Raw genomic sequence first — 27,057 nt, forward strand, 5'->3', positions numbered from 1 at the left:
CCATAATCAATACATTACGGGACAATCATCCAACAATACACCTACATAGGGCAAAGTGTAGGGATGGTGTATTTATTCACTCCATTGTTGTGTCACTTTTACAGAAAATTAAAACAACACTATGCAAATAAACTATATTTGGTGCCAGTCTTTAAATAATCATACTGGAAAAGCTCCTCTCATAGGTGCCATGGTACAGCGCAAATAAAACCTGTTTTTGAATGTGAGGTTGATATAGTATCATATAATCCAGACTTGTGGCTACTACATGAATATATGTATCCTCGTTTCACCATCTTATAGCTTGTGAGGAGTTTATCTTGGATGGTGATGACATTATGGCTATAAGGAAACATCCTCATTTCAGAATATTAATTGGATTCACACTGGAACCTCACTGTTGAGCTCTACATACACACTGTTTAGGCATCACAGCTGAACTCAAGAGGGGGATCATTCATATTACATAACTCTAGGAGGGAAATCTTGCTATCTACTAAAACTATTTGCATGTGTGGCTATAATCAACATTTGGATGATAACAACGTATCAAATGATAATGTGAAAACAATGTGACAATGTGGAAGGCGTCGCCCCTTCTGCCTACAGAGAACTATCACCTGAATCTGCGGCTCCCCCTCAGCCTTACAAAGCTTCAGACCGAGTTTCCGCTCATTGTTAAGCTGTCGAGCAGCGACTGTGCTGTTTTAGTTTGCTCTCACTGCTTTCAGAGTGTTGTTTTTCAGCCACAAAGGCAACTGTTTCCAGTAAAAAGGGCTCTTAAAAACCCATACGCTACCTGCTCAGCAGCAAACAGCAGACAGACACAGTTGGCGATGAGCTGCTGAACACAGTGGAACATTTAGCAGCTAAAGAGCCAGAAATTTCCCTCAGGAGTCGGTAGAGACAAAAAAACAGGGATAAAAGAGAGTGAATATTGGGCTCACGTTCAGCAGGTAGCCACACGCCCCAATTACCTCTTGCATTAACGTTTATTTTTCCTTACCCACACAGGATATCCAGATGCATATTGTATGCCAGGTGTAGAACATACAATAAAGTTTGTATGTTTTAACGCATGTCAACAGCTTGATAACCCACACACCAGTAAAATCCACTTTTTTCCTTTTGATTTTCTTCTTTGCTTGAAAGACAGAACAATCTGAAGGGCTTAAAATACAAAGCACATGCATTCATTTCCAAATTGATCCCATGTAGGCATCGTCATTGTCGTAGTTTATGCCTTATGCAATCTATTGTAGGAGGCAGCATGGCTCCAAAAGCAACTGTGCTTTTATGTAATTGAGGTTATGCCATGTTTTGGCTGAGAGTGTCCCGAAAAAGACATAATAAATAAGATCACCCAAGAAAAAACCTGCAATAAATATATATCCCACAGGAGATGCCAGATAGGAACATTAGAGAGATGCATTACACAAGGGAAGGTTTTAACAATTTAGGAGGCTTTCTGACACACAGCCATGGACATATACACACACACAAACACACACACACACACACACACACAAACACAGCGGCTTTGCATTAGGCTGTGTTAAATTGCATTATGGCTTTGTGTCCGTGTGTGTGTGTGTGTGTGTGTGTGTGTGTGTGTCCATTTGTTGGAGCAGAGGAATAGTGTGGGAGATGCAGGCAGGTCAGAGAGAGTAGGAGTCACACAGAGAGCAGTTCAGAGATGTGCTTTTTATTTGTGCAGCGCTGATGACTTCAGAGCACTGAGGCACTGTTCCCTCACCTGCCTTTAAACCAGCTACAGACACCTCCAGAAAATACTGGACCTATGATTAAATACAGTTATGAGCTGAATACCTGGACAAACAATAAAATAAGATGGAGAATATTCTCACAAAGCTTTCAACCTCTAAGACAACAGATGCAGTCAGCATTGCACCTCACACAAATGAACTGTTGTCAATAGGCGCGTGACCTGAAGGTTAATTAAAGTAATTAAAAAATTATCGGTTGGTATCCCCGCCAGCTGAGATTTCTGACAAATTGTGTTTGTTGCCGAGGAGAATGTGTCAAAAATAGATGCCGACAGAAAATACTTTGTGTGGAAGATAAATGCAGTGGTGAAAGGAAAGATGTGATGGTCTGGATGAAGGGTTCATTAGATACAAATAGTGATTTCCTTTTGATCGTGCTTGGATCAAAGGCTAATGGAGAGGGACAGGTATGAAAGCACTAATTAATAAATCAGCAGGGGTTACTGATTATTTGGGGAATAAAGGGATATTCGTCATCTAATCTCTCTACATGGATTTTTAATGTTGTGTTACTTTGGTAACCATTTTTTTTATTCCAGTGTGTTTGTGTTCTTAAACACTTGACTGCTTGTTTCCCTCAACAACAAAAAATGAGGATTTGATTTGCAGGATCAGAACCAGAATAATAATTGGAACAACTGCCCAACTCTTTCTGCAGGCACATAATTTAAGCCCCTCATATTTGGCCAAATTGCATCATTCATCGAGCCACAAGCTCCAGACTGTCTCCATTTTCCAATTTTGTCTCACTTGCACCACAGTTCACATCTGTTGCAGCAGTCTGAGCGTGTGGCCTGCAGCAAAAATTAGTGCTGCGGTGACATGTGGTGCGTGTAATTCATTTGGAACTTGTGTGTTTTTGTTTAAAAAAAGCTCAATTTTAAGTTTTGGGGACTTTCACCAACTGCGTGCCTTTGATGGCAATGTTTCCCTGACTTAGCCCACTGATTAATGACAACAGTAATGTGTCTGTGTCTATTAAATGTAGGATAGTGTCTAATCTCCACCTTTTACATGTTGAAATTCCTTTTGTGTTTTTACTGCAGTCGGTAGATATCTCAGGGCTTTTCAGAGCTCAGCTGTCTTCTTGTAGTTGTCTGTGCTTGTTATTGGATGTACAATCTTCACAGCCAGTGAACCACTATGGCTAGAAAAAAAAAGACATACATTTTGTTTACCAAAACCAAATTTGGACCAAATAACGAAGCAATTATGCATAATAACTCAACTGTTTTTGGAAGCTTCAACCTTCACAAGAAGCGAAAAGCCTTCATTTGGATCGAAACAAGCATCTAAGTGGACCCGAATGCCAAATTACCACTAACTACCATGGCAACAAAGAGTGAAAGCAACTGTCACGCTCGGCGCACTATCGAAGATGATCAAAAAAGAGAATAAACATGTACACAAGCCAATTACTGAGGTGTGTTCAGAAAGTGCTGGGCTCTCTGCATAGCGTGACAAGGTGGCGCTTGATTGTGAGGTCGCCTCGCAGGAATATGTGTTTGACCCGATGTATTGAATTCCAATAGATCTCTCAGGTATGCAAGGATCATGTTAGACGCTTGAATAAGCTTTGATAATTACCCTTTGGCCTTTTCTGGAGTGTGCTCATTCTCTCTTTATAATGAGGAACAAAGGTAAACACAGCCAAAACGGAATGACTGCTGGCTCACTAACAGGCAGACTGGCAGGAGCGGCATCAGTTTTAGTTCACACCAGTAGTTTTATCTTTTTTTGCCTTTCTTTTTAAAAACTTCAGCTGCTGCGAGACCTTTTTTCCTTCACTTCTATAGATAATAATGAAATGGAGAGTGGTGGGGAATAATAGAGAGCAGAAAGATAAAGAGTTGGTGGGTAAAGCTTGTCAGCTGGATCCCGACCTTCAGTACCATGCGCCTTGGCCTGCCACCAGGAGGCCGCACGTACTTCACATCTTATTGGATTCAAAATGACTTGTTTCGTCTGTCATTGCAAGCACACACACACATCCACAGAGACACACACACACACAAAGGACTCCAGGGATTCTGCTCTAAAGGCATAAGTACTAAGTTCAACCTAGCGAGAGTTATTGTGACCTATCTAAGAGTGCCTTCTGGTGGGCTGTTGTGTATGTGTGTGTGTGTGTGTGTGTGAGTGTGTGGGTGTGTATTAGTGTGTACGAGGGTGTCCGGCCCCGTAAATTGCCTGTCTGTAGATACTTCCTGTGCATACCTCATTCTGAGCAAGACACAGAGAGCACGAGAGAGAAAGAGAGAGAGTGTAAATGCTTTGAGCTGGAAAAACCCTCAATCATATTTAATGGGATTATTTATCCACATACTGTCATGAGACGATGCGTATGCATGCTGGGCCGTGTGTGGAAATGTGTGTTTTGCTGAGAGATGGGGTCTATCATAGCATCTCCCGGCATATAATATTGCAGGCAGATGGGTGTGTGTGTGTTTCTTTCTGTGCAGATAAATGTAGTGCGCTCCTCCTGTGCTGATAGAGAACGGTGTTAGGCTGATATAACAGGTCAATTTTAAAGCTGTTTATGTTCCATTCAGACATTGGCCGGGTCACATCCTCCAATGCTGATGTGACGGGGGCTCCTGTCTTTAAGCAGCCACTGAATATGCTTTTATGAATATTATTTTCTTTATCGCAGATGGCTAAAGCAGAGAAATCGTTCCAGCATGCCGTGGGAGGATTTTTACTCGCAGCTTCAGGGGTGTCAGTCTGTAAAAACCTGCAATGAAAACGCGCCTCGCCCTGCCTTGAGGAGCTGCCAACCCACCTAAAAAGCTTTCATCTTCGAGGGGTCTCGCTGGCTTTTCAGTGTCCCCTGTCTAATTGCAGTTGCAGGAGGGGTTTTTACCGGTCCTGCCAAGCAGAACATTCTCTGAATCATCTTTTAAAATCTGAGTTACTCTTTGCAGATTTTTTTTTAATTGAAAGATGTGGATTTTTTTTTTTTTCCGGTCAGCCGCCGCTTCGGCCAGATAATGTGAACACTCATCATTAAACCTGCATATTTGCCTAACCGTAATTGGAGGTGAAGTGAGTGGGTGAAGTAGCTGGACTCACGCTGGCAGCGCTGTGAATATATTGTCAGCACCCAAGGCCGCAGCCCTCAGAGAGCCCCCGGAGAGATAATACAGTTTATTTACCGCTTATGCATAGAATCTCGGTGCTGTCTCTGTTGCCCACAGTGCGAGGTCTGACTGTTTTAATTATTAGCTGCTGTGTTTAAAATGAAGCCGCCAGCATTTTCATTATTTGCACCATATTTATGCAAAACACATTCACTCTGGGTGTCGTGTGTGTGTGTGTGTGTCAGCTCATCTCCACCTTCGTTTCTTCTTTTCTCATCACTACCTCTCCCCCTTTCTCTCTAGTCCCCGCTGCTGTCCTGCCTTTTCACCTCCTGTCTTCCACTCTTAAGCCGGTCCCCACCTCCTCCTCCTCCTCCTCCTCCGATGCTCTCTTTTCCTCTCTCCAGCAGCGCTCTCTCTCTCTCTCTCTCAAAGTCTAGTTTACTCCCTCCTCGGCTGTTCATTCCTTCTTTGGAGACCGGTTTCCTCCGGGGCAAAAACTCTACAGCTCACTTTGTCTCCCTGTCCGCCTCCATCTACGCTCCCCTCCTTCCATCTCTCTTCTTTATCCTCTCTCTTTCACTCCTTTCACTCCCTTCCACAATACAATAGGTTTCAGGACCCATCTATTGAAAATTCCCATTTGCACTGCCTGCCTCTCAGAGGCTTGCTCTCATCTTATCACTGCTGGAGTTTTGTCCTGGCTGCTGCTCAGAAGAAGCAGAGGAGGAGACGTAGAGGGGAAGAAAGGAAACAAAGCGAGGAACATTGCCACCACACACACACACACATACACGCGCACAGAGAATTGGGTAGCAGGGAAGGATTTAATTTAAAAAGTTTATCTTTGATTTTCATGCTCTGTCAACAATTCCTCCAATACAACTGAAATTAACTGAAATAACCTGAACTCACATGTTAAAGGTAGGGCTGTGCAATATAAAGCGTATTAATAATGACAGCGATAGAAAATGTCATTGATAAGACATTTGGAAAGCCTCACATGTAAAAAGATGTTGGTGATAAATAAAATAGATAACAAAACCTCGGCAGCTTTGGCTACTTAAAGTGGATGAGACAGTCTAGCTAAAGTTACTTAAAGAAGCCCTGTGTGGTTCTTTTATCAAACAACGTTACGTTTACATTCAGTGTCACTCACATTAATCCACTGCATGGTGCTCTAGACTTGAAAAAGGTGCTGAATGCATTCAACTCCTCATAAAACATTTGTAGAAATGATTTTAAATCCCATATCTTTTACATCCATTTTCATTAGCTAGCTGTCTATTGTGCTGCCTTTTTGGCCAGTTGTTACGTTCATTTGTACATTAATGCAGGCACTTGCATAAAATCATGCAGCGAAAGTGCAACTTACATCAACTATTTGTACTGCAAATGCACATGAACAAAAACTTTACAGGGTTGACACATGTTTACTTTTAATGTATACCAGGGCTTTCCAAAGGAGAGGTTCAATTTGAGCCACAAAATATTTCTAGCATAAAAATAAAAAAATAATAATAACTGAAACAATTATAATCATTTTTATGCTGTTATTTTTTGTGAGTTAAAAATTAACTTTGCATATGTAAGACCCCTAATTATTAAATGGGTTCTATGTAACAATATGAAGCATTTCACATGATTGATGACGTGATGTGAAAAATGAGAACTTCCTCGTCTCTCACAGATTCTTATACAAGCCTGTGGGTGATTTCTTTAAGTTGTTTAATGCTGGTGGACTGTGGATTTCTTTGTGAAGGACTCTTCACGACAGTCAAAGGATGTGACCTTATGTATTTTCTCAAGTGCCTCTTTCCGCTCCACTAACAGACAGCAACAGTAGCTAATGTTAGTTTAGAAATGGAGTCAGCATACATGAACTATCGACCGGCTTCCACCACAACACAGAAGTTCTACAGACCCCCTTTAATTATTTTTTTTATTATCCGAGCACCACCAGAGGAGAGGTGTCTGCACTCTCACCAGTAATTAGACACATCCCCAGAACAAGCACCAGGGCTCTCACAGAAGAACACCTGCAGTAAACCATAATATGACTGTGCATCGCATGTTGTTGAATTTCCAACGTGGTAATCTTAAAGTATTCTATACCAAGCAGAAATACCAATTAAACAATATTTTAAATATTTACAGCGACTAATGTGGAAAAAAAAACTTTCGGCCATTTTGCCTCAGCTCAAATAAAAAGCAGCGACAATGAAAAGAGAGAAGATAAACAAGTACAAAGAAAGAGAATCAGAGAAAAGAAACAGCCAAGGAAAGACAAAGAATGACAACTAGAAGAAGGGCGAGGAAACAGAGGGAGACAAACACGGAATCTAAATGTTTAAAAAAAGAATAGCGAACAAGAGGAAAAGGTGTTGAAGGGGGATGAATGTTAGAGAAAAAAAACATGTCAGAAAGCTTCTAAATAATCTACAGACGCTGTTTAACACATCAGCAGCATGAAGCAGTCAACCTACTGTATAAGCAAATTCAGAGATAATTGACCTCAACACTATTCTGAGTGAGAGGAGAGAGATGGAGGGAGGCTGAGGGAGACAGAAGCAGAGACCGTACCATGGTGTAAACCACCATAGAGTGTAAGTGGGAGGTAGTGTTGTCACAGTGCATAATGCTGTTGCTATCATTATCACTGGCTGGAAGAACAAAGAACAGAGAGAGTGTGTATGTTTCTGTGTGTGCGGGCCCGCAAGGAGCGAAAAAGTCAGAGAAAGTTCATTCAGGGGTGAAACGAGCACACGAGTGTTAATGTGTGTGTGTGTGTGTGTGTGTGTGTGGCCATGTATAGGCGGCTGTCTCTTTGTACGACTGGGATGGATCTGAAGAACTTTGCATGAGTGTGTATTCGTGTGTGTGTGTGTGTGAGGTGTCCATTTTAGGGGAACAGCTGCTGGTCGAGGCTGGTGGCGCACAAACCACCCCGGCACAGATCTGCCTTGTGAAGCCGATAATACCAAAATGTTACTGACACATTCGTCCTGACATTTGTGGCATTTTCTTTTCCCTGCATGTGTCCAAACAACAAGCATTTTGTAATTTTTGTACTCGCGTCCCCGTAGTCAAACCGTTAGAGAAGTCGGTGCTTAACTGTAAATGGAAAAAAAAAAAAAGGAACCACAAAGGAACAAAATGTCACTGTTGATTATATCTTACAACCAGAGCAACCTATTTGTATCAAATATGTGATAAAAGTGATATGAACATTATTACATCACTGCCACTTATAAGCTACTGTACTGCTGTGTTAAAGGAGTGCACTCAAACCTCTCTAAATGTATTTGTGTCATTCCTGAGTGACTGAGACAGAGTCAGGGCTGGATCCAAATCTGGATGATGCACTAAGCGGTTAGGCGGCACGAGTGTACACGTTCCATCCAATCAGATTAGCAGTGCAGGCTAGCTGGCCTTGCATGCAGCCAGTCGTGGACTCTTCAGCAGAGGGAGCGTCCTTCTCACCGGCAGAACTAACGGAGGATGCACGAGCGTCTAACATCCAGGCAGAACAGTTCACTTGTGATTCAAACATTTCAAATAAATATAGAGCGCCGGAAACAATTGAAAATACATAGATGCGAACATTTCCAAAATTAACAACATGTTGATATCTGTTTAATTATCCTGCTTCACTCCACGTTTGTTTCCAAGAACAACATTTTCAGTGAGGTCACAAAACTGTTTGTTCTGACGGCAGACCGGACAAAAACTATATTCATTAAAGAAAGTTGATAAGAAAAAATAAGTAATTTTAAAGGATGCTAGAAAGCTTCTGCAAATGCAATGGATATGTTGAGGTTTTTTTTTTTTAAAGGTCTCTAACCATTATATAAATGTATCCTTAACTGCTGATACAAATAAGAGAAACGACAGGTCACACTCCGTATAGAACCACTGTGGCTCGTGACTTATTCTCAACAATAAATACATTTCCTTTTGCTCCCGTTCTGGTAGTTACAAAGCTGCCATGGGGTCAGAGGCAGAGTAATATTTTTAGTGATGAGCAAGGTGTGCTGAACTGAACACATTCATCAGGTCGCTTGGTTGGAACTAACAACGGTAACGGTAACAATGTCCATAGTTCAAACGGAATGAGCTACATTATGTTTCTCTCCAGCAGAAGAAAGCTGGATTGAGAGAAAAAAATGCTTCATGTTGGTTTTGATTGACATTAGCTGACACGATGCTGACATTAGGCTGAAAGCACGAACAGCGAACAAGCTTCCAATGAGTCGGGCGATAACAACTCAACACTGAACAGCAGGAGTCAGAGTTCGGACTCTCTGCTCCCACAAATAGACTCGTCTGTCTCTGTTATGATGGTTCCTGTCCGATAAAGATGAGGATAGCCAGACACGGTCAGAACAGGCTCATTTCATTTTGCGTCAATGCCACATACACCGACCTGCTGCTGCATCAAATGTGTATTAATCCACATCTGAGAATAGTCCCAGATGAAGGCACCATTCGCTCATGTTTGAGTGTCGCGCTGTTTTAGGAAAGCATTTCGTCTTGTTTCTCTTTAAAATGAAATCACATAATTGTAATGTGTTTCTTCGGGGCTTTTGTCTTCATTAGCATCAAGTTGGCTTGGAGCAGAGAGCCCGAGCCAAGTTGAGAAGGTCAGAAAGTGGTGAGAGACAGACTTGTTGGTTTTAATCTTTTCTTGGAATTCATTAACAGTGAGGAAAATGTAGATGAACACGCTGTTTTTAATTGTTTGCCTGCTGCAACTAATTGATGAGGAGTCCGAATTAGCGGCAGAAATAAAGCCAATCCCCCGGTGTGCGTTACAGCCGAGAGCCTCCCCTCAGATTGTTGCTGCTTATCCCTCCTCCGTCGCTCCCCTCATCTCTCTCTGCCCCTCCCTCGCATGCTAAATGGAAGCTGTGTGTTGCTGCGTTAGAAAGCAAGTCACATCCCTCTCACTCTTCTTTTTAGCCCCTCTCCGCGTCTCTCCCTCTCTCTTTTTTTCATTTCCCACCTCTACCTTGCTCTCCGTCTATCCTTGACACTCTCTCTCCGTCTTTTCCTCTCTCACTTTTGCTCCCTCCACGCCGACACCCTCGACTGAGTCCGCCAGAGTCACGGCCTTCGGAGCCTGACAAGAATTCAGTGCCTGCACAAGTGTGTGTGTACAAGTGTACGTGTGTGTGTGTGTGCGTGTGTGTGTGTGTGTGTGCGCGCATATGTGTCTCCAAGCATAGATGAAATATGAGCTGTTAAATATGAATGCTGGGTTATGTTCCGATGCCATGTAGTCACGTCACTCACGCGTGGAGGAGTAGTAAAAAATGGTCATGCACACATGGCGTTGGCTCTGTGTGTTTGACAAGTAACTGTAGAGCTTCTGTGGTATTATTCTGCATCACATTTGCTACCCATTTGTCTGTGATACCGCGCGCGCACACACACACACACACGCGGAAGCAGGCCCTGAATTCAGGCTTCGCTGACTTTAAACCTTGCTCAGGCTGACAGTAATTTCTGCCTCCAAATTACATTCCAATGGCTTCATAAATCTGCTGCCTCCTCCTCCGCCTCTTTCTCTTCCCCCCCGTCTTCCTGCCTCTGCCTCTCTATCTTCCCCTCTTTCTCTCTGCCACCCCTCGTCTCTTCCTCTCTCCCATTTTACTCCAGCCTCACTTCATTTTTCCTGTATAAACCTCCACCCTCCTCCTTTCCATCTCCGCCTCTATTTCACCATCTCTCTTTCTCCATCCAACCCCCCACCTCCTCCTCACCCCTGTATCACTTGTTTTCTCGTTTCCCCACACTCCTTCTCTCTGGCACTGGCTCAGTAAATGAGAAACAGGGAGGCAGAGATGGGGTGGTTACGTGTGCGGGGTAGTTAAACAGTCACACACACACACATAAATCCATACAGATACACGCGCCCACAACACAAATGTACACACACACACACACACACTCTCACACACACCCACAGATGTGTTCTCAAACATGGAGAAGATGTAAATACACACCAACGTGAGCGCACATCCACAGTCAAACATCATAAACAGCACATTAGTCTTTGATTGAAAGACAAGCACTTGTGCTGCCATATATTTGCAGAGCCTCTAAAATGACTTCTGCACACACACACACACAGAATTGCGAGTGTACACGTGTGCACACACATTTTAATGAGAGTGTTCATTTAACAGATAGTGCCTCTAGGTGAAATAATTGCCAGTGTTGGGCCCTGATGGCTGGTCCAAGTGCTCTCAGGCCAGTTGTCTTTATGGGCCACGGCGGGCCACGAATACACCCTCCGTCTCCCTGGCTGCCGCTTTAACTGCTGCTCTGCTGTAACCGACACACACACGCGCGATGAAGACACGGCCATAATATGCATAAGCACACAATGTAGACACCGACTTACGCATTAATACCGAGCACACACGCACACACGCACCGAGGCAGAGGCCAGCGGAGAACAATAGGGCCGTCTGACAATGGGGCTCTGAGGAATTCTCTCCTCCATATTAATATTCAGCAGAGTGGATGTAGAGAGAGTGTGTGTGTCAGCAGGGACGCGTGCTCATCAACCTTACTAACACTGGGGTTAGGCAGCCACATGATTACAAAGTGCTCAGACTTTGGTCCCCAGCCCCAGAACTATTAATCCCTAGCTCCTACTCCCTCACTTCCTATCTCCTAGCTCCCCACAGTGCACGCGGCGAGCACGCTGCCAAGCATCGCAGCTGTCACTTTTCTTTGCTTTCCATTTTCCGAATTATTCCGAACAGCCCTGCAAAGGGGTGGATGGAGATGGAGATGGAGATTTGATGTTGTCAATTTTCCTGCTGCCACCCAGCACAGTGTTTCAGATTTGTGAAGGTGCAGCTTGAAGGTCATCCGGGAGAGATCTTGCAAAAACGCAAAATGTAAAAGTTTTTTGGGTAATTTTTGATGAAAATGGCAAAAACACCAAGTGATGCAGTCTTCTAATAATAATAATAGTAATCTTATTTATATTGCACCTTTCTTAACAAGGTCACAACGTGCTTGTAGAAATAAAATACTGGACAGATAAGTTAAAAGACAAAACACATTAGACAGAATCGGGCATTACACCAGAAACGCAGGCTGGTGATCAGACTAGCAGCATGATTGGTCCGTTAAACAACAGACTGTAGCGTAATGTGTTGCATGTATACACTCAATTTGGCCTTGTTACTACTTTTATTAATTTGTGGTTGGACAAAATCTCTGTCATGACCTTAACCTACCTAATTCTTTAGGACATTTTTTATCTGCCAATGTGGACACACTATCACTAATAGAACTAGCATGCTAGTAGCAGAGCAACAGAAAAAGCTCCCCACATGTTGTCACACAAACGGGCCACGAAGCCTTAGTGACTAACTAAGTGTTTGGGACAATCAGTAAAGCTACAACAGAGGAGCTCAGGTTGTGACCCGGCACACATGGAAGCAGGAGCTCAGTGAGGTAGCCAGGCGCCGGACCACACAGAGCTTCAAAAGTTAACAATAAAAATCTTAAAATCAGTTTGTGTTCTTAGCTTATGTTTTGTCTTTAACTACAGGCTGTGTTGTCCCATTTCCACTTGAATCACCTCATGTCAAAACAAAGATGTGTGCAGGTAAATACACCTGTAGTGCCAGACTCCCCTGTGTATGTACTACCTCCATCTGTACGCCTAAATCTTACAAGGTGACCACTAACGACGCACGTATAAACACCAGCCATATCCCTGTACATATGTTGCCTCCATCTGGAAATCTGTAAGAACACGAATCGTTTACAGCACGTATTGACACATCTGCACATTTCTCTCCAACAGATGCGTGGCATTAAAAAGTGTCCAACACCAGCAGTATTAGTCATACTGGAGCAAATTTCTCTCCATTTGTGTTCTCCCTGTTTTATCAGCCGCCTTCTCGATTGGCTCCCCCCACGAGGGAAAAATGCTAATATGTGATTGTCATTGTACAAAAGAGAGAGAGGAAAACAAAACAGCGGGCGCATTTGGTCTACAGAGAAGCCACAGTGAAAGTCACATACTGTAGCGTGCCTCTGGGCTGCACAGTTGTCATTGACTGGCTCACAAGAGCAGAGTGATTTCTGTCCCCCTGAGGAGCGAGACGTTCTCTGCGCTCGCTGTTATGCAGAAAAACTGTCCAGCAGAAAAGAGGCACAGCGAACGGTCAGTTGGAAATGTTTCTGACCTAAAACTGTACGGGTCACCTGCCACAAAGTGTGGGAGCTGCTCTCTTTATTACTGCTTCCACTCCTCGCTGGTGGTCTGAGAGTTATGAGATATAAGAAGACGTGATATGCAAGAACTGTTTTACACGTTTTAATCTAATGAAAAGAAACTGCCGTGATACTTGAAGTGATTCAAGCAGCTTCACCTCTTCACTGTTTTACATCCTTGTAAGTCATCACCAGCTTTTCTTCAGGTCGTTATGTTACTCAAGAGCAGTGACTGATTTGATCATTTACTCTGTAAAGACCTGTCTTCAGAGCATATGGATTCATGACATTAATAAAACAAATCACAAACATGCAGAAAAATTAAATTAGCAGAATAAAATAAATGGACTGCTACATGAACATCTGTTGGCTAAAATCTGAGTTTTAATTCAGGAAAACAACTCCAACATACACATAAATCATTATGTGTTTTTCTAGGGCCGAAAAATACCTTTTTCATTTGATCTCTTAATTTAATTTTTAAAAATTATGAACATTCTTTGCAGTTTCCTAAAGGCCCAGCCTGACTTACATAGATGTATTTAATTTCTCTCTCTAAATCAAAATAACGTAACAAAAGCCGTAGTTTGAAGTAGCGTGGGATCATGGGGGTTGTTGTCTTCACTGTTAAACAACCACCATTCCTGAGGAAAAATCTGCCATTACTCATGCAGAAAGGTTCACAAAACGGGGGATTTATGAACGTTTTATTCACATTCTGTTTAGTCACGTTTGTCAACTGCCATGTGATGCTTTTAGCGGAGAGGACCCAAATGCGATACAGAAAGACAGACAGGTTGAAAAACAAAAGCAAGCTTTAATAGCAAAAGACAAGGGCAGAAAACAAAGCAAGAAAGAAAAAGCAAAAAACTAAATAAATACTAACGAGGAACCAAAACAGGACTGGGGATTGAAACACACAAGATTGATGAGGGACAGGTGAACCTAACAAAGGCAATCAAAAACTTTGGAAAAACGTACAAAGACAGGAAGTGTAAAACAGAACATACATGAAAATAAAACCCCCAAAATAAAACAGGAAATAACTAAACTAAAACTCGGAACCATGACATACAGTACCAAATGGTGTTTGCCCAGGGATTATAGTGACAGATGACTGAAGGAAATTAAATTTTTTCAATTAGATTTCTTTGGGTTTGAACATTTAGGATGAGTTAACAAAATAAAGAACAGAGTCTCATCATTTTTGGGACATTTCAGTGCACGAATGGTCATTATTGTAGACCATCTTTAAATTGCTTATTTTGTCCAAAACACAGAGATATTTAAATTGATCTCATAGAAAATGCAGAAAAGCTATAAAGAGACAGTACTACTTTGAGTGCAACACCACCGTCGCAAATACAAATCAGTGATGTAACGCTGTGATCCGAGCCTCTCACTGAAGTTACATAGTGCAGAAACAAGAGACAGGTTGGCGGAGTGGCTGAGACAGAGACATTATTCACTCTATTACAAGACACTGTACCATCAAAATGATTTTCAAGCTGTTATTTTAAGGTAAAAATGTATATAATGTTGTTTTAAACAATTATCAACTAAACCTCACAGCTCGAGTGTATTCTCATCTTTTGTCTTTATTCTAAATACACATAATTGCCATGTAATAAAACGTACTCAACATCTCCGAACTACATCTACGAACCGTATTTCGTAACTGTTGTTCTGACAAATACTAAGTTTTTTCTTTGTCATCTTCATCTGAATGTAAATGAAAGGGCTGCTCTGACACTTGACAATGTCATTTTGAAAAGATTTCTAATGAGCTCGGCTTTAAGGACAGCACTTAAAAACATCAAAGGCACTGAAATTGTATTAAAGAGGCGTCAGATTCAAAGAGAACTCAGAGCTCTTTGAGATCCAATGACAGTGACAGTGCCATGTCAGGGCGCATCCATTTGCCTTTAATAGGTCTCTTTTTTCATGGCTAACTAGTATATTCAGGTGTTGGATAGATTATGGCTATTGCAAAATGAGATAATTTCCCTTGAAATGTGTTATAAGTGCTTTGCTCCAATACAGTTGTGACTGACGGAAGCAGAAACTTTCTGTACTTTCTCTAACTCCTCTCAAACTAAATTTTCAAGTACTTCCTTTCTCCTAAATGACGAGTGTCTATCTTTCGCCTCCTAACTCCCAGCCCTCACACGCGCTCCCTAATGCTTCCTATTTCCTCCATCTCCCTCTAGCTAGGCTTGCTTCTGAAAATCCATCACAAAAAAGTTTTAAGGACAGCCTCGACATTATACAGATAGAGCTTCACATATTGATGTCTAATGGGCAATGGCAGCGAGCTGTGGAAATGCTGCTGATGTTCAATATTCACATCTTGTCCGATGCAGGCAGACATTTTGCCTGCGGTAGGCAAAGATTAGTGCAGAGTGTAGGGGTAGTTTTGGACCAGACACTGCAACCAATTAAGAGGACTGGTTTTAAAGCGACAGTTAGTGTTATTAAAGGTGACATCTGCTGTTAATACATGACTGATGACATCCAATTAGAACTCTTCATTTGAATTATGATATGACTTCAAAGCCACTTTAAAGCCTCGGCCTCCAAAATGCTAGAACGAGAGGATTTCATTATTTTGAAGTATTACGCCATCAGTGGAGGAATTTGCAATGAATGGCCTAAAAAGGGTATAGAGCGCTAAACTCTGTATACATCCAGTCTGTCCTTGAACAGGCCATTATCTCATTTCTCCTTACATGCCAATCACAAAGTCGACTCCTTTCGCAAACAACGTCTGTTTAGCATTCTGTCCCGTCTCGAGCTGTTTTCATTACACATGTTAGCCGCACTCTGCACATATAAATCACTTTACTGTGCCACAAACTGGATATCAGTCTGGAGCCGTTTTACAAAAAAAGGGCAATTTTACCCACCACACCAACCACCTAAATATCCCACTGAGCTGCACATTCACTTAAACACATTCCTTTCCATTTGTGGCACCAGTTAAAACACCAAACCTTAAATTATAACACGCCATCAGCCTGAGATTATGATCTATGCATGGTGCACGATTTTTAAATACCCTTCAAGGAAACAGACGTGAGCATGTTGACCAACTTCTTCTCAGCTCCGGCGTGTGTCCTTTGAAAATGAAAATGAGGACGCCTTTATTTGTCTCTATTTGTGTTTAAGCAAACGGCATGATAATTTCCCAGTTGGCTATGTAGTCTACTTACTCTGGGATGAAGTGAGCGGGCGAATGTGAGCAGCGGAGCAGTTAATGGCCTCGATGAATCTGTCTCTGTACGCTCAGTATGCCTGATGAAAACCTTATATTTCTAAAGCCAGCGTTCACTGGGGGGTTCGATTTTGCACACGAGATACAGGCACTTAGCGCGTGCCGGTTAATGAAGGCGCCGAAGCTTTGTGTGACGAGAGAAGAAAAAAAAACAGATATAAAACGTGGAGTTACCTTAATGGGAGGTTTGTGTCCATTGGGAGCTTAGTGTTGGGCGTATGCAGTGTTGACCTTCAGGAAGTATTTTCACGAGGTACTTAATTTTAAAAGGTATAACCGTTCTGATGGGGATAATTATTTAGCCCGTGCCTTTTAGTAGTCCACATTGTGCCAACGTTGAAACTCAAAATTACATCTTGGAGTCACTTAAAGAAAGCTGGTAGAGAGCAAAGCATTTCATTTATGCAGCCGCTTAAAAGCACCTAATTATTTTTATTTTTAGACATATAAGCTACTGTGCCAATATTTGAATATATTAAAGTAAACAAGTTTGAAGTTAATCAGCATGAGAGATACGTGAGGTTACTGAACTACTCTGTATTTTATATTTCTCACCACATCCCCCTGAAGTATGGGTTATCTTAAAGGTGCACTATGTAGTTTTGGGCAAGAAGAGAAAGATAGAAGAGAAAAGTCATGACGGAATTAACTGAATAAACAAACTGTTCTCAAAGGAAAACAACGGTTTATGTTGTTTATATTTGCAGGACACTTCTAAGCAGCTCGACCTTTTTAGTTTCAAATGGTGTTCTGGGGACTTAATCCCCTCTAGGATGGCTTGTTTATATGAAAATATATCCAAAAAGAGTTTGAGTTTTTACTGCTGTGTTATTACCTTTTTAATATTGCAAATATTAACCTTCTGAGACTGAATTTCTACTACCTACTGACAACTTAGTGCACCTCTGAAGGCACATTGCCCCTGCCTGGGAGTAGCCACATTAGCTGAGCAATGTGCTAAAGCCTGATTCAACAGGCTAAGCAACAAAATAAACAGGAAAGGAGCAGATCACACAGACTCATCACTACAGGCGAGTCGTTTAAAAAAATGCTTTGGAGCCAGGCTGCGTGCTGAACATATTTTAACTTTTAACTAAAAACGGCTAGACAGGGGTGTTGCGTATCATAGCAGCACCCGCCAGGAGGACGGTATCACAGGAAAACAATGGTTTGTAGGACACATCACTAAAGCAACTTAAACACAGCAAAACTTACAGCTTCCATGTTCTTAGCTCTTAGCTTTGTGTTGGCCCTCGTCTTATTAAAAATGTTGTCTTGTTTCATGCTTATAAATGTTGAAACAACTTATTCTTATGTGCAAAACTAGTTGATAGGCATAAATTATGCAAATGATCGACATGATGATGATGTGGTGCGATGTCAAGTCACGGACTTAAAGGTGGGGGTGGGACCACTGACGAGGCGTTTCAGGCGCATCAGGTGAAGTGTTTTGTGTGGGAGAGAGGAGCTTACATGGGTGTGGACTTTTAATTTTACCTAACACACTGAAGGAAAGGACCAAAAAACATGATAGCATAATAAGTCTCGTTTAATAATAAGAGCTAGTTAAAGGGAGAACGGCAGGCTTTTACTCTTCATTCAGGTTTCATTTCTGGTGTGTTACAAAGGGCCCATTGTGTGAGGTTTAAGAAGGATTTCGCTCTTCCTAAATTTCTCAAATACCTCGTTACCCTAATTCACTGCATCTCCTAATGAAATTCTAACACTGTGCTTGTCTGCTGTCTCCTCTCAGGGCGGTGCTCACCAACACTCAGACAGCTGTCCCGCTGAAGCCGACGCCAGTCAAGTCTACCTTGAGGATACTAGATGGCGGCCCACTTCTGCTAACCTGTGGGAGAACTTTTCACACCGTGCCACGTGACGGGCCACATACAGTACACACACTGGCTCCTGGCTTCGCCGCCTCTGAAAAGAGTCTGTGTGAGCTGGAAAGGAAGCGATCAAACATTTAAGAGAGGAGAGTTGAGGCTGTAACTGAGAGGGAAAGAGAGAGAAGCAGGAGTGGAGACTCTTACCGGACTGACCTGTCCATCACAGCCTCAAACGTACTCATTACCATCTCTGAACTGTGAAATTTATATTGTAATAATTGTTATAATACAACCAGTAATAACAGATCATAAGGACGCTTTGCTGGATTTTTTGAGCCGTGGAAATCTTGCTTATTCTCTCCTCACTGCTCACTGATTGAAACCACTACCTGGTTAATCAAGCACGCCGCAGTACTATTTCTGAATGACCCACTGCTTGCATGAGTATCCAGGATTTCTTTTGACTTCGAAGAAGGACCCTTGAGCCCTCAACGATCTTCTGACTGTCTGCCCAACTGTAGCATTTGGGCGTGGAGCGGAGGTTTCAGAATTAGGCCTCTGGACGCTTGCTGAAGATGACTTGAGTTGGCAGGCCTAAAAGCCCCTTACCCCAGAGAGAAAAAGAGCTTGGCAGTAGGACACACACACATACAACACACAAATGTGGGTGCCGTGGCGGCTTTGAGCCATGCTGGTGCTGCTACTCGTGGAGCCCTGGAGTACAGGCTATCATCATCCCTATCATCATTCAGCCAAACTGAGGAAGATTCAACGGCCCCGAGGAGAGAGGCTACACTTCTGAACAGTTCACAAAAGAGCTGGGAAACTGAGCTAACACAGAGAGAGATCTGCAGCTACATCCTCCATCACACCGACAGACACACTAATACTCCTCTCCACAAATCCTCGATACAGGAGAAACAAAGCTGCGGCGGACGTGAAAGGCACAGAGACTGAGCAGGTTAGCAAGCCCTCCGCAATGACATCCTGGGTCACTTAGACCTTTTACACACATTTTCTTTCTGTATTCAACACAATGAAGAACGCCACACATACATCTTTCTTTCAGCTACATGATAGCCGTTAAAAAAAACACGAACACACACTGGCTCCATGCGCCAACAAAGGCTTTTATTTCTGAACATGATTGAAATGTTAGGAGGGGTGGGGGACGCCACAAAGGGAGAGGAAGGCGAAAGCACAGGCGAGAAAGCTGAAACCTAGAGGGAGCGAGAAAGAGACGGGGGGAATAAAAAAGGAGAGGTGGGGGGTCTGCTGCATCTAAATGAAAAAGAGAAACTAAGTCTCCATGGAGGAGAGGAGAGAGGAGGTCTGGCCAGGAGGACTGAAGCAGAGCTGATTGATCCGATCGCAGTGTGTAGCAATCAACAGAGGACTGGAGAGGAAACGATAAAAGAGGATTAGAAAGAGATAGAGACAAGGGAGGAGAGGAGGAGGATGACTGCACGGACACTTCTGTACACAAACCTGAGAGTGGATATAATGAAAGATTATGAAGGGGAGGAGGTGGCGGTGGTGGGTGGATTGGAGGGGCAGATAGAGTGAGAGATAGAGATGCCATAAGAGGGAGCGACAGTTGGAGAGAGCGAGCGAGCAAGCCGGGGAGAGGAGACACAAGAGAAAATCTAAAGATCATTAGGAGAACGTGTCGGTGGGAAGCCTTGGCATGTAGGCAAAAACACACATACAGGTTCGTGCCAAGAGGATATTTATGAAAGGGAAGCAGGGATACTGTGGCACAGAAGCATATGCTAGTTGATATTCATAGAGCATTCCCAATCTGGCCTCAGCTCCTACCTTGACACTCCCTCTTGTGTACATGTGCTCCTCTCCCTTACTTTTTATTTTTCTCTAGGCTGGGAATGCTTGAAAAATAGTCACATTTAAGCTAAAAATACGATTATAGAAAAAGGGAAAATAAAGTCTGGGTCCATGCCGAGTGGCATGGCACGCTCTCTTCTCACCCTTATGTATCAAATGCTGCCTGTGTTGTGCTGAGACAGGAGCTGGTTGTTGTTGATGCAGACCTCTTTCATACAGACACACTTCAAGATGCACACACAAGCATGTAAAGGTACACAAATGCATCTATTTTTACACCTATCTTACAGAAAATGAACAGCACCCACTCATTCGTCTTTCCGCAACAAATTCGGCTGTTACTGACTCAAGTCTACACTGCCAAGAACTCACTTCCCCTCTCTTCCTCTGACGGACTGTCCAACTCTCCATCTGTCTCCTTGCCTCCATAACTCTCCCCCCTCCTCCTCCCTCCGTCTCTTCTATTGTTGCCATCTCTTGTTTGCTTTGCATGGATTTTGACTGCAGCCAAGGGGCAATTTTGCATCTAGCACTGAGTTCACATACAAACACATACATGCGTGCACATGAGGGGAGAAAAAAAAATACTTGCCTTCAGAGGATTTGTTTATCAAATGTGCTGTCAAATCATGTCAGGCATTTCACATCAGGGCACATTTTTCCAGCCCCAGGCTACCCGAAAGAAAGGGTTCAAATAAGAGTGCGCCACAGTGTAATTTCTACAACGTAACTTTTACCACTCTATATTATTCATCTTCTATAAATAGTGTGCTGTGAACGTGTGTGCACAGAGATCATTTTATCGGAATTGTAAATTCATGTTACTGATGTTGGTGTCAGGGACTCACTAGGAGACAAGTCATAAAACATCGACCAAGGAACGTATTAATGTTGCAGAAAAATGCTTCTCTGTAAAACATCTCGCTAAAACATTTCTGGGGATTTCACGACCACTTCCCTGAATAATTTATAGAAATTTCAGGAACAATAACAACCAAGAGAATGCATGCATTATACATGTGAGCTCGTACCAAGACTGTGTTCTGTATGAGAATGCTTTGTGTTCTGTATGTTTGCTTATTTGTGTGTGTGGCTATAACATAAAACAGGTCTTGTACGCCAGGAATCTACTTTTCTTTTTCTCCAATTACTGTATATGCACTCTCTTTATAATTTGATTGGAGGGTTAGATAGTGCAGTCACAACAAGTTTACCACTTCTGTTGTCCTCAAAGCTATCAACAGCAGTGTGGGCAATTAATCTGATTTCCTTCTCCTCGATCTCTCCTCCAGTTTAGTTTCATGTCACTCACTCCATTTCAGTTAATCTCCACAGAAAAAAAATGTCCCTCCCTTATTTTCCCTCCCTGCAACTGTCACTGTCCAATTTTCTCCATCGCTATCATCCTTTTGGTTTCACTGATTCTTGTAATATTCCTCGCCCGCTCAATCCAGCCTTCATCGCGCTCTCTGCCTCTCAATGTCCGTTGGTCTTCTGCTTGGTCGCTCTGACCCATATAATACCGGACAGCCCCTCTAAAGTATGTCTGGCTATTCGTTCCCCAAATCTTTTCCACTTCTGAGATAAAGTAACTTTAAACAGCAAGTAGAAAATACAGCACTTTAGTTAAGCAGTTTTAGAGATCTATCTTTGTCTTAAATGCTTTCGCCAATGACTTTCTACTTTCCCTCAGAACGTAATGAGTTTTTTCTTCTTTGATTTAAGAATCAGTGATTACAGCCTTTGTATTTGTTTTAATCCAGTTTCCCATTTCCTCTCTTTCAGTCAGGAGCTGTGCACCATCATGGCAGCTGAGAGTCTTGCTGAGCTTCGCGATTGGCTCTTTCTGCTCCTCCTGTGCCTCACCTTATTGGCTGAGGTGCTGGAACTGGCGGCAGCGGCAATTGCCATGGAGACAGGCGAGGGAGATGAGGGCATTGTTTGTCCCTCAGTTTGCCGCTGTGATGAAGGTTTCGTCTACTGCAACGACCGCGGCCTCAGCATAATTCCTCCACTTCCGCTGATGGCTGCCATTCTCTACTTGCAGAGCAACCGCCTGAGTAACGCTGGGCTACCTCCCTCACTGGAACGCAGCACTTCCATACGGGTAATTTACCTGTATGCAAACCAGCTGGATGAATTCCCTATACACCTCCCGCCTTCATTACGAGAGCTTCATTTACAGGATAATAATATACGAACGTTACCGAGATCAGCATTGGCCAAGTTACCATTACTAGAACGTTTACACCTGGATGATAACTCTATATCTACAGTTAGCATCCAAGAGCGAGCTTTTTCTGGGACTCCGCGGCTTCGACTCTTGTTTCTGTCTCGGAACCACCTGTCAAGCATCCCTGCGGGCTTGCCAGCGTCCTTGGAAGAGTTACGACTGGACGACAACAGAATCAGCACCATCCCCACGCATGCCTTCCGTGGGCTGTCCTCCTTGCGACGCTTGGTCCTGGATGGCAACCTGCTGGCCAACACACGCATAGCAGATGACACCTTTTCACGTCTCTCCAACCTGACGGAGCTGTCACTGGTCAGGAACGCCCTGCAGTCTCCACCTGTTAACCTACCGTCATCTCACTTGGTGCGACTCCATTTGCAAGACAATGGAATGACTCACATACCACGTGGGACACTGGACGGGATGCGGCGACTACAGAGGCTTGACCTGTCAGGAAACAATCTGACCAGTATCCCACGAGGACTTCTGAAGGACACAGAAAGCCTGGAGCTGCTGCTGCTGCGAGGAAACCCCTGGTACTGTGGCTGCAACCTTCGCTGGCTCCATGCCTGGCTGCACGGCCGGGGGGCAGCGGTGACAGTCAGGGGTCTGACCTGTCAGGGGCCTGAGCCTGTAAGGGGCCAGACCCTCAGAGACCTAACATCCCTGATGGAGCAGTGTGAAGGCCCCCCTGCTGGTCCAAGTACCGGAATGGGGGTGAACCCAGTAGAGAAAGATGGAGGAGGTGAAGATGGTGTTGGAGGGGGGCAAGCAGTGGCTTCAGTTCCCCATGGCAGCACCACCACTTCCTCTCTGCTGGTCCCCACACAAGGCTCTCTATTCACGCTGCGAGCCAAGCGGCCGGGCCTTGTTATGCCTCTGCCTCCCGGTGAAGGGGGGCAGGTAGCTGGAGAGGCCCTGGAACTGACTGTAAAACCTCTCTCTTCCGACAGTGTACTGGTAAGCTGGCTGTGCCCCCAGCCAGCACCATCTTTTCGCCTGTCGTGGCTGAGGTTGGGCAGCAGTGCAGCTCTTGGTTCGATAACAGAGACGCTGGTACCTGGAGAGAGGAGACAATATCTCCTTACCCAGCTCACCCCTCGCTCCCATTACCTCATCTGCTTGCTGCCACTACGGCCGGAGCCTTCCTTTGGGGGTTCCAGCATGGGTTCATCAAGAATTGGCAGCATGGACACGGACAATAAAGACTCGGCCCCGGCCTGCGCTCAGATAGAGACTGGAGAGGCTCTGGTCAACTCAGGAGGGGAGGGGTCGGATAAAGAGGGACAGGACTCTGAACTAACAGCCCTGCCACTGGCTGGGATCATAGGGGGTGCCACAGCATTAGTAAGCCTGTTGTTAATCTTTGGCATCTTCTGCTGGTATGGACAGAGAGCAGGTTACATGTCCGGGGACTCAGGCTCATACAGCAGGGGTCGGGGTGGCAAACAGTATGATGACTATGTAGAGTCAGGTACCAAGAAAGACACTTCCATTTTAGAGATCAGGGCCCCTCCTGCAGGGTTTCAGATGACAGCTATGGCCCATCAGCCCCTACAGCCTAAGCTGGAGGATGTCACCTACATCCACACCATTTTCCCCTCCTCTTCTTCCTCGTCCCAAGCTAATGGGACATACCGGAGCAGCCACGGAGCTGGCAGTCTCAATGGCACCATCCTCAGCCAAACCAGCCACCATCATGTCACTTATGGTACCAACCGTGGCTACAGAGAGGGGGGCATCCCAGACATAGATTATGCCTACACGTGATGATACAGGGGCATGCTCCCTGAGCCACGGATGCCAAGCGCCATTTCTGCAATGACGACCCCTTGGCTAGTGGCCATTTTGTCCTTGGTTTCCAAAGTACCCTCTGTGCCTCTGCTGGTTCAATTCGGATTGGTTTTACTAGGTAGAAAAGACTAATTTCAGCTATTTTGATTGGACATTACTATTGAGTGACAGAAGTAAGTCCTACTATACTCTAATACTGTATACTGCATTATACAGTAGGCCCTTCTTTCAGCGCTACTTATACTTATAAATGGTTACGTTTTCTCTTTTGGATATCTCAGTGTCTTTCAAACCTACTGTTCTTCTCAGCTCATAATAATAAACAGTAACTTATTTGAGGTTGATATACTAGGCTTAGCTGATTTAGCAGGGGATATATTTATAATATGAGGAAAAGGCACTTGATGTGTATAGAGATAGCTCTCGTAACTTCCAACCAACTGTAAGCTCTGTGCTGTATAGATAAAAGGAATGACAGAGGGAGAAATCAATGGTTGTTATAACCCACAGATGACAATGCATCATGGTTGACATGAAAAGATGTGTTCCTAGCCCCCTCCTTTCCCTCTAGTTTACTCCCCTCCTTTTTAATTTTTCCTCCTTTCCGCCTCCTTTTTTTTGGCTGAGGCTCTTTCCTTTTATTTCTCTCATCTTTTGTGGTGCCGTGAGCAGAGGACGACTTTGTTCTCGCCAAGGGAGCTGACAGCAGTGATAACAGTTCTGACAGAGATGGGAGACACAAACCACAGCATAGGGAGACTAATGAGAGGGAAAGAAAAAGAGCTAGAGAGTGGTGGTGGGGGTGATGGATAGATGGATGGATGGAGGGATAGAACATAAAATAAGACAAGAGGAGAGATAGAGGGGTGCCGTTTTGGGCACTGAGAGAGGTGTGTTGGCTTAAGGCAGACAGCGACGAACAGAAAAGGAGGGAAAAAAGGAAGATGAGTTGGAAAAGGGCGTGTGACAAATACAGCAGCAGGAGGTAAGACAGCAGACAAAAGGAAAAGAAGATGGGGGCTCAAGAAGGGTGCGGGCGGGGTAAAGAAGAGGGGTGACAACTGGAATAATGTGACACCGTCATCCAAAAAATGGCTCAAGTTTTACCCACAGTGCCCCCACTACTGCACTCACAGTGATAAGAGGCTGCACACGTCCTTGCCTGTGATCATTCAACAACAGTTTCAGGGCAATCTTTGCCTTATGAATGATGTACCTTCATCATAACATGGACCTAATTTTAATGCAACATATCATGATTTCAGAAATGTTTGTAAGACCGCAGGAGAGGCTTGGCATGACAATCAGAGAAAAAACATCTTAAAAGGTAAAATGGTGAAGATGAGAGGAACGCTATTAAAAAATCTCCCTCTCAGAATACAGAAAAAGTGCTGCATGTACCCAACTTCTATTGTGCTCTGGTCTCATTATTAAATTACCCTTTCAAATGAAAGGAAAGAAACCCAATCATACATCTTATTATAGATACCCATTATCTTCTAGAGCCTGGCTAAACCTTCCTAATTGAAAATAAGTTTTAGCAGCTAATAGTTTTTGGGATGGAAGTCGGTACTACTCCAGTCTAATTACTCTTTCCTAAGATTCACCTGGAACAATAGACCTTTTCAATTTAATCACAAAAGTTGTAGCTCTTAATCTTGTTTTTTGAAGTTCAAATTACGAACTGGTTGGAGCGAGTGAGATGGATAAAATTGTCTCTCATAGTATCTTGAATTTTATATTGTAGTATCTGGAATATAAAGATTGAAAAACTGGTTATGGATACAGTTTTAACACAGGATTCTCTGCTTTTGGATAATCCAGTAAATTTAACCCCTGGTAAACTATAGACAAACTATAAACACCTGACCAACTATAGTACCACTATAGTAACTATAGTGTCATAAATAAGTTCTGCAAATTTACTTGAAACAGAACAGCCAAACATATATATATATATATATATATATATATATACATATATATATATATATATATATATACATATATATATATATATATATATATATACATATATATATATATATATATATATATATATATATATATATATATATATATGAGAGCGCTTCCAAGGTGGAACTGTTTGAAGCTCAACAGACAGAGAATAATTGTCAACTATTTTGATAAACGATTAATTATTGAAGCTATTTTCTGAGCAAAAAATCCCCCCATTTCCTTGCTTAAGCCTCCAAATTGGGAGTTTTTGCACCTTGTCTTGGTCTTATAAGAGATTCAAATGAAAATCTTGGAATTTTACAAAACCACCCAGAGCAAATCAAATTTAAAAAAATAACTGATTTATTGTGTATTTCGTTACGGCATATGCCATCATATGTCTAAATCATTTGGAGTATTTTAACAACCTTACTGTAAAAGTCTGACATTTCAAAGTCTGTCAGATGCATTCTGCGAGGTTAAAGTACATTAGTTGACTCAGGTCATCCAGTTTTATACAGTTCTGTTGACAGGGATCACAGCCTTACCGCTACACTGTGCAGTTCAATACACAAACAAACGTCAACACAGCGAGGAGGAAGCTGCATCACCTGCTTTTCTGACTGCCTCCCACTGACCCCACTAATATACTTTAAGGAAGTAGGAACTTCAAAGGGAAATGCGAGAAAACAGCCAGAGATTAAAAGAGGAAGAAGAGCGAGTAGAGAGAAATCAAGAGTAGAGGGGAGGAAGGCGAGGACTGATATATATATACATAGAGCCTTTGAGTGTTGAAACCCATTCTTACTTTCAGTAGCTCTCTCTCTCTTTTCCAACCTGCATTACTGTGTAGCAGTAATATTGGAAGAGCTCCGGTGTGGGTTTTTATTTTGATTTTCTTCTGCATTTGTTTTTTGTTTTTCAATTTTTTTGTAAGAGCACTAAAGCTTCTTTTCAATCTGTGCAGAAATCCTTTTCCTTTAAAAATGTCACCCTCAGATGTGATAAT

At 43.1% G+C, this 27,057-nt stretch overlaps 2 protein-coding genes across 6 annotated transcripts in view; one reads left to right on the forward strand and one right to left on the reverse strand.

Moving 5' to 3' along the window:
- flrt1b (fibronectin leucine rich transmembrane protein 1b) overlaps positions 1–25,556 on the forward strand; it is a 37,924-nt gene extending 12,368 nt beyond the window's left edge. For 3 of the 4 annotated variants that reach the window (XM_030395992.1, XM_030395991.1, XM_030395993.1), the window contains exons 2-3: positions 18,142–19,181; positions 21,848–25,556. In XM_030395992.1, the coding sequence (XP_030251852.1) occupies positions 21,867–24,065 (2,199 nt within the window). In that variant the 5' untranslated portion in view covers positions 18,142–19,181; positions 21,848–21,866 and the 3' untranslated portion in view covers positions 24,066–25,556. The remainder of the gene's footprint in view (positions 1–18,141; positions 19,182–21,847) is intronic. The other variant, XM_030395994.1, reaches the window with a different exon arrangement.
- The window catches only part of macrod1 (mono-ADP ribosylhydrolase 1), a 136,986-nt gene that overhangs the window by 83,211 nt on the left and 26,718 nt on the right, over positions 1–27,057 (reverse strand). The gene's annotated exons all lie outside the window — the stretch shown is intronic.

This window comes from Sparus aurata, chromosome 18, assembly GCF_900880675.1.
Source record: "Sparus aurata chromosome 18, fSpaAur1.1, whole genome shotgun sequence".
NCBI lineage: Eukaryota > Metazoa > Chordata > Actinopteri > Spariformes > Sparidae > Sparus > Sparus aurata.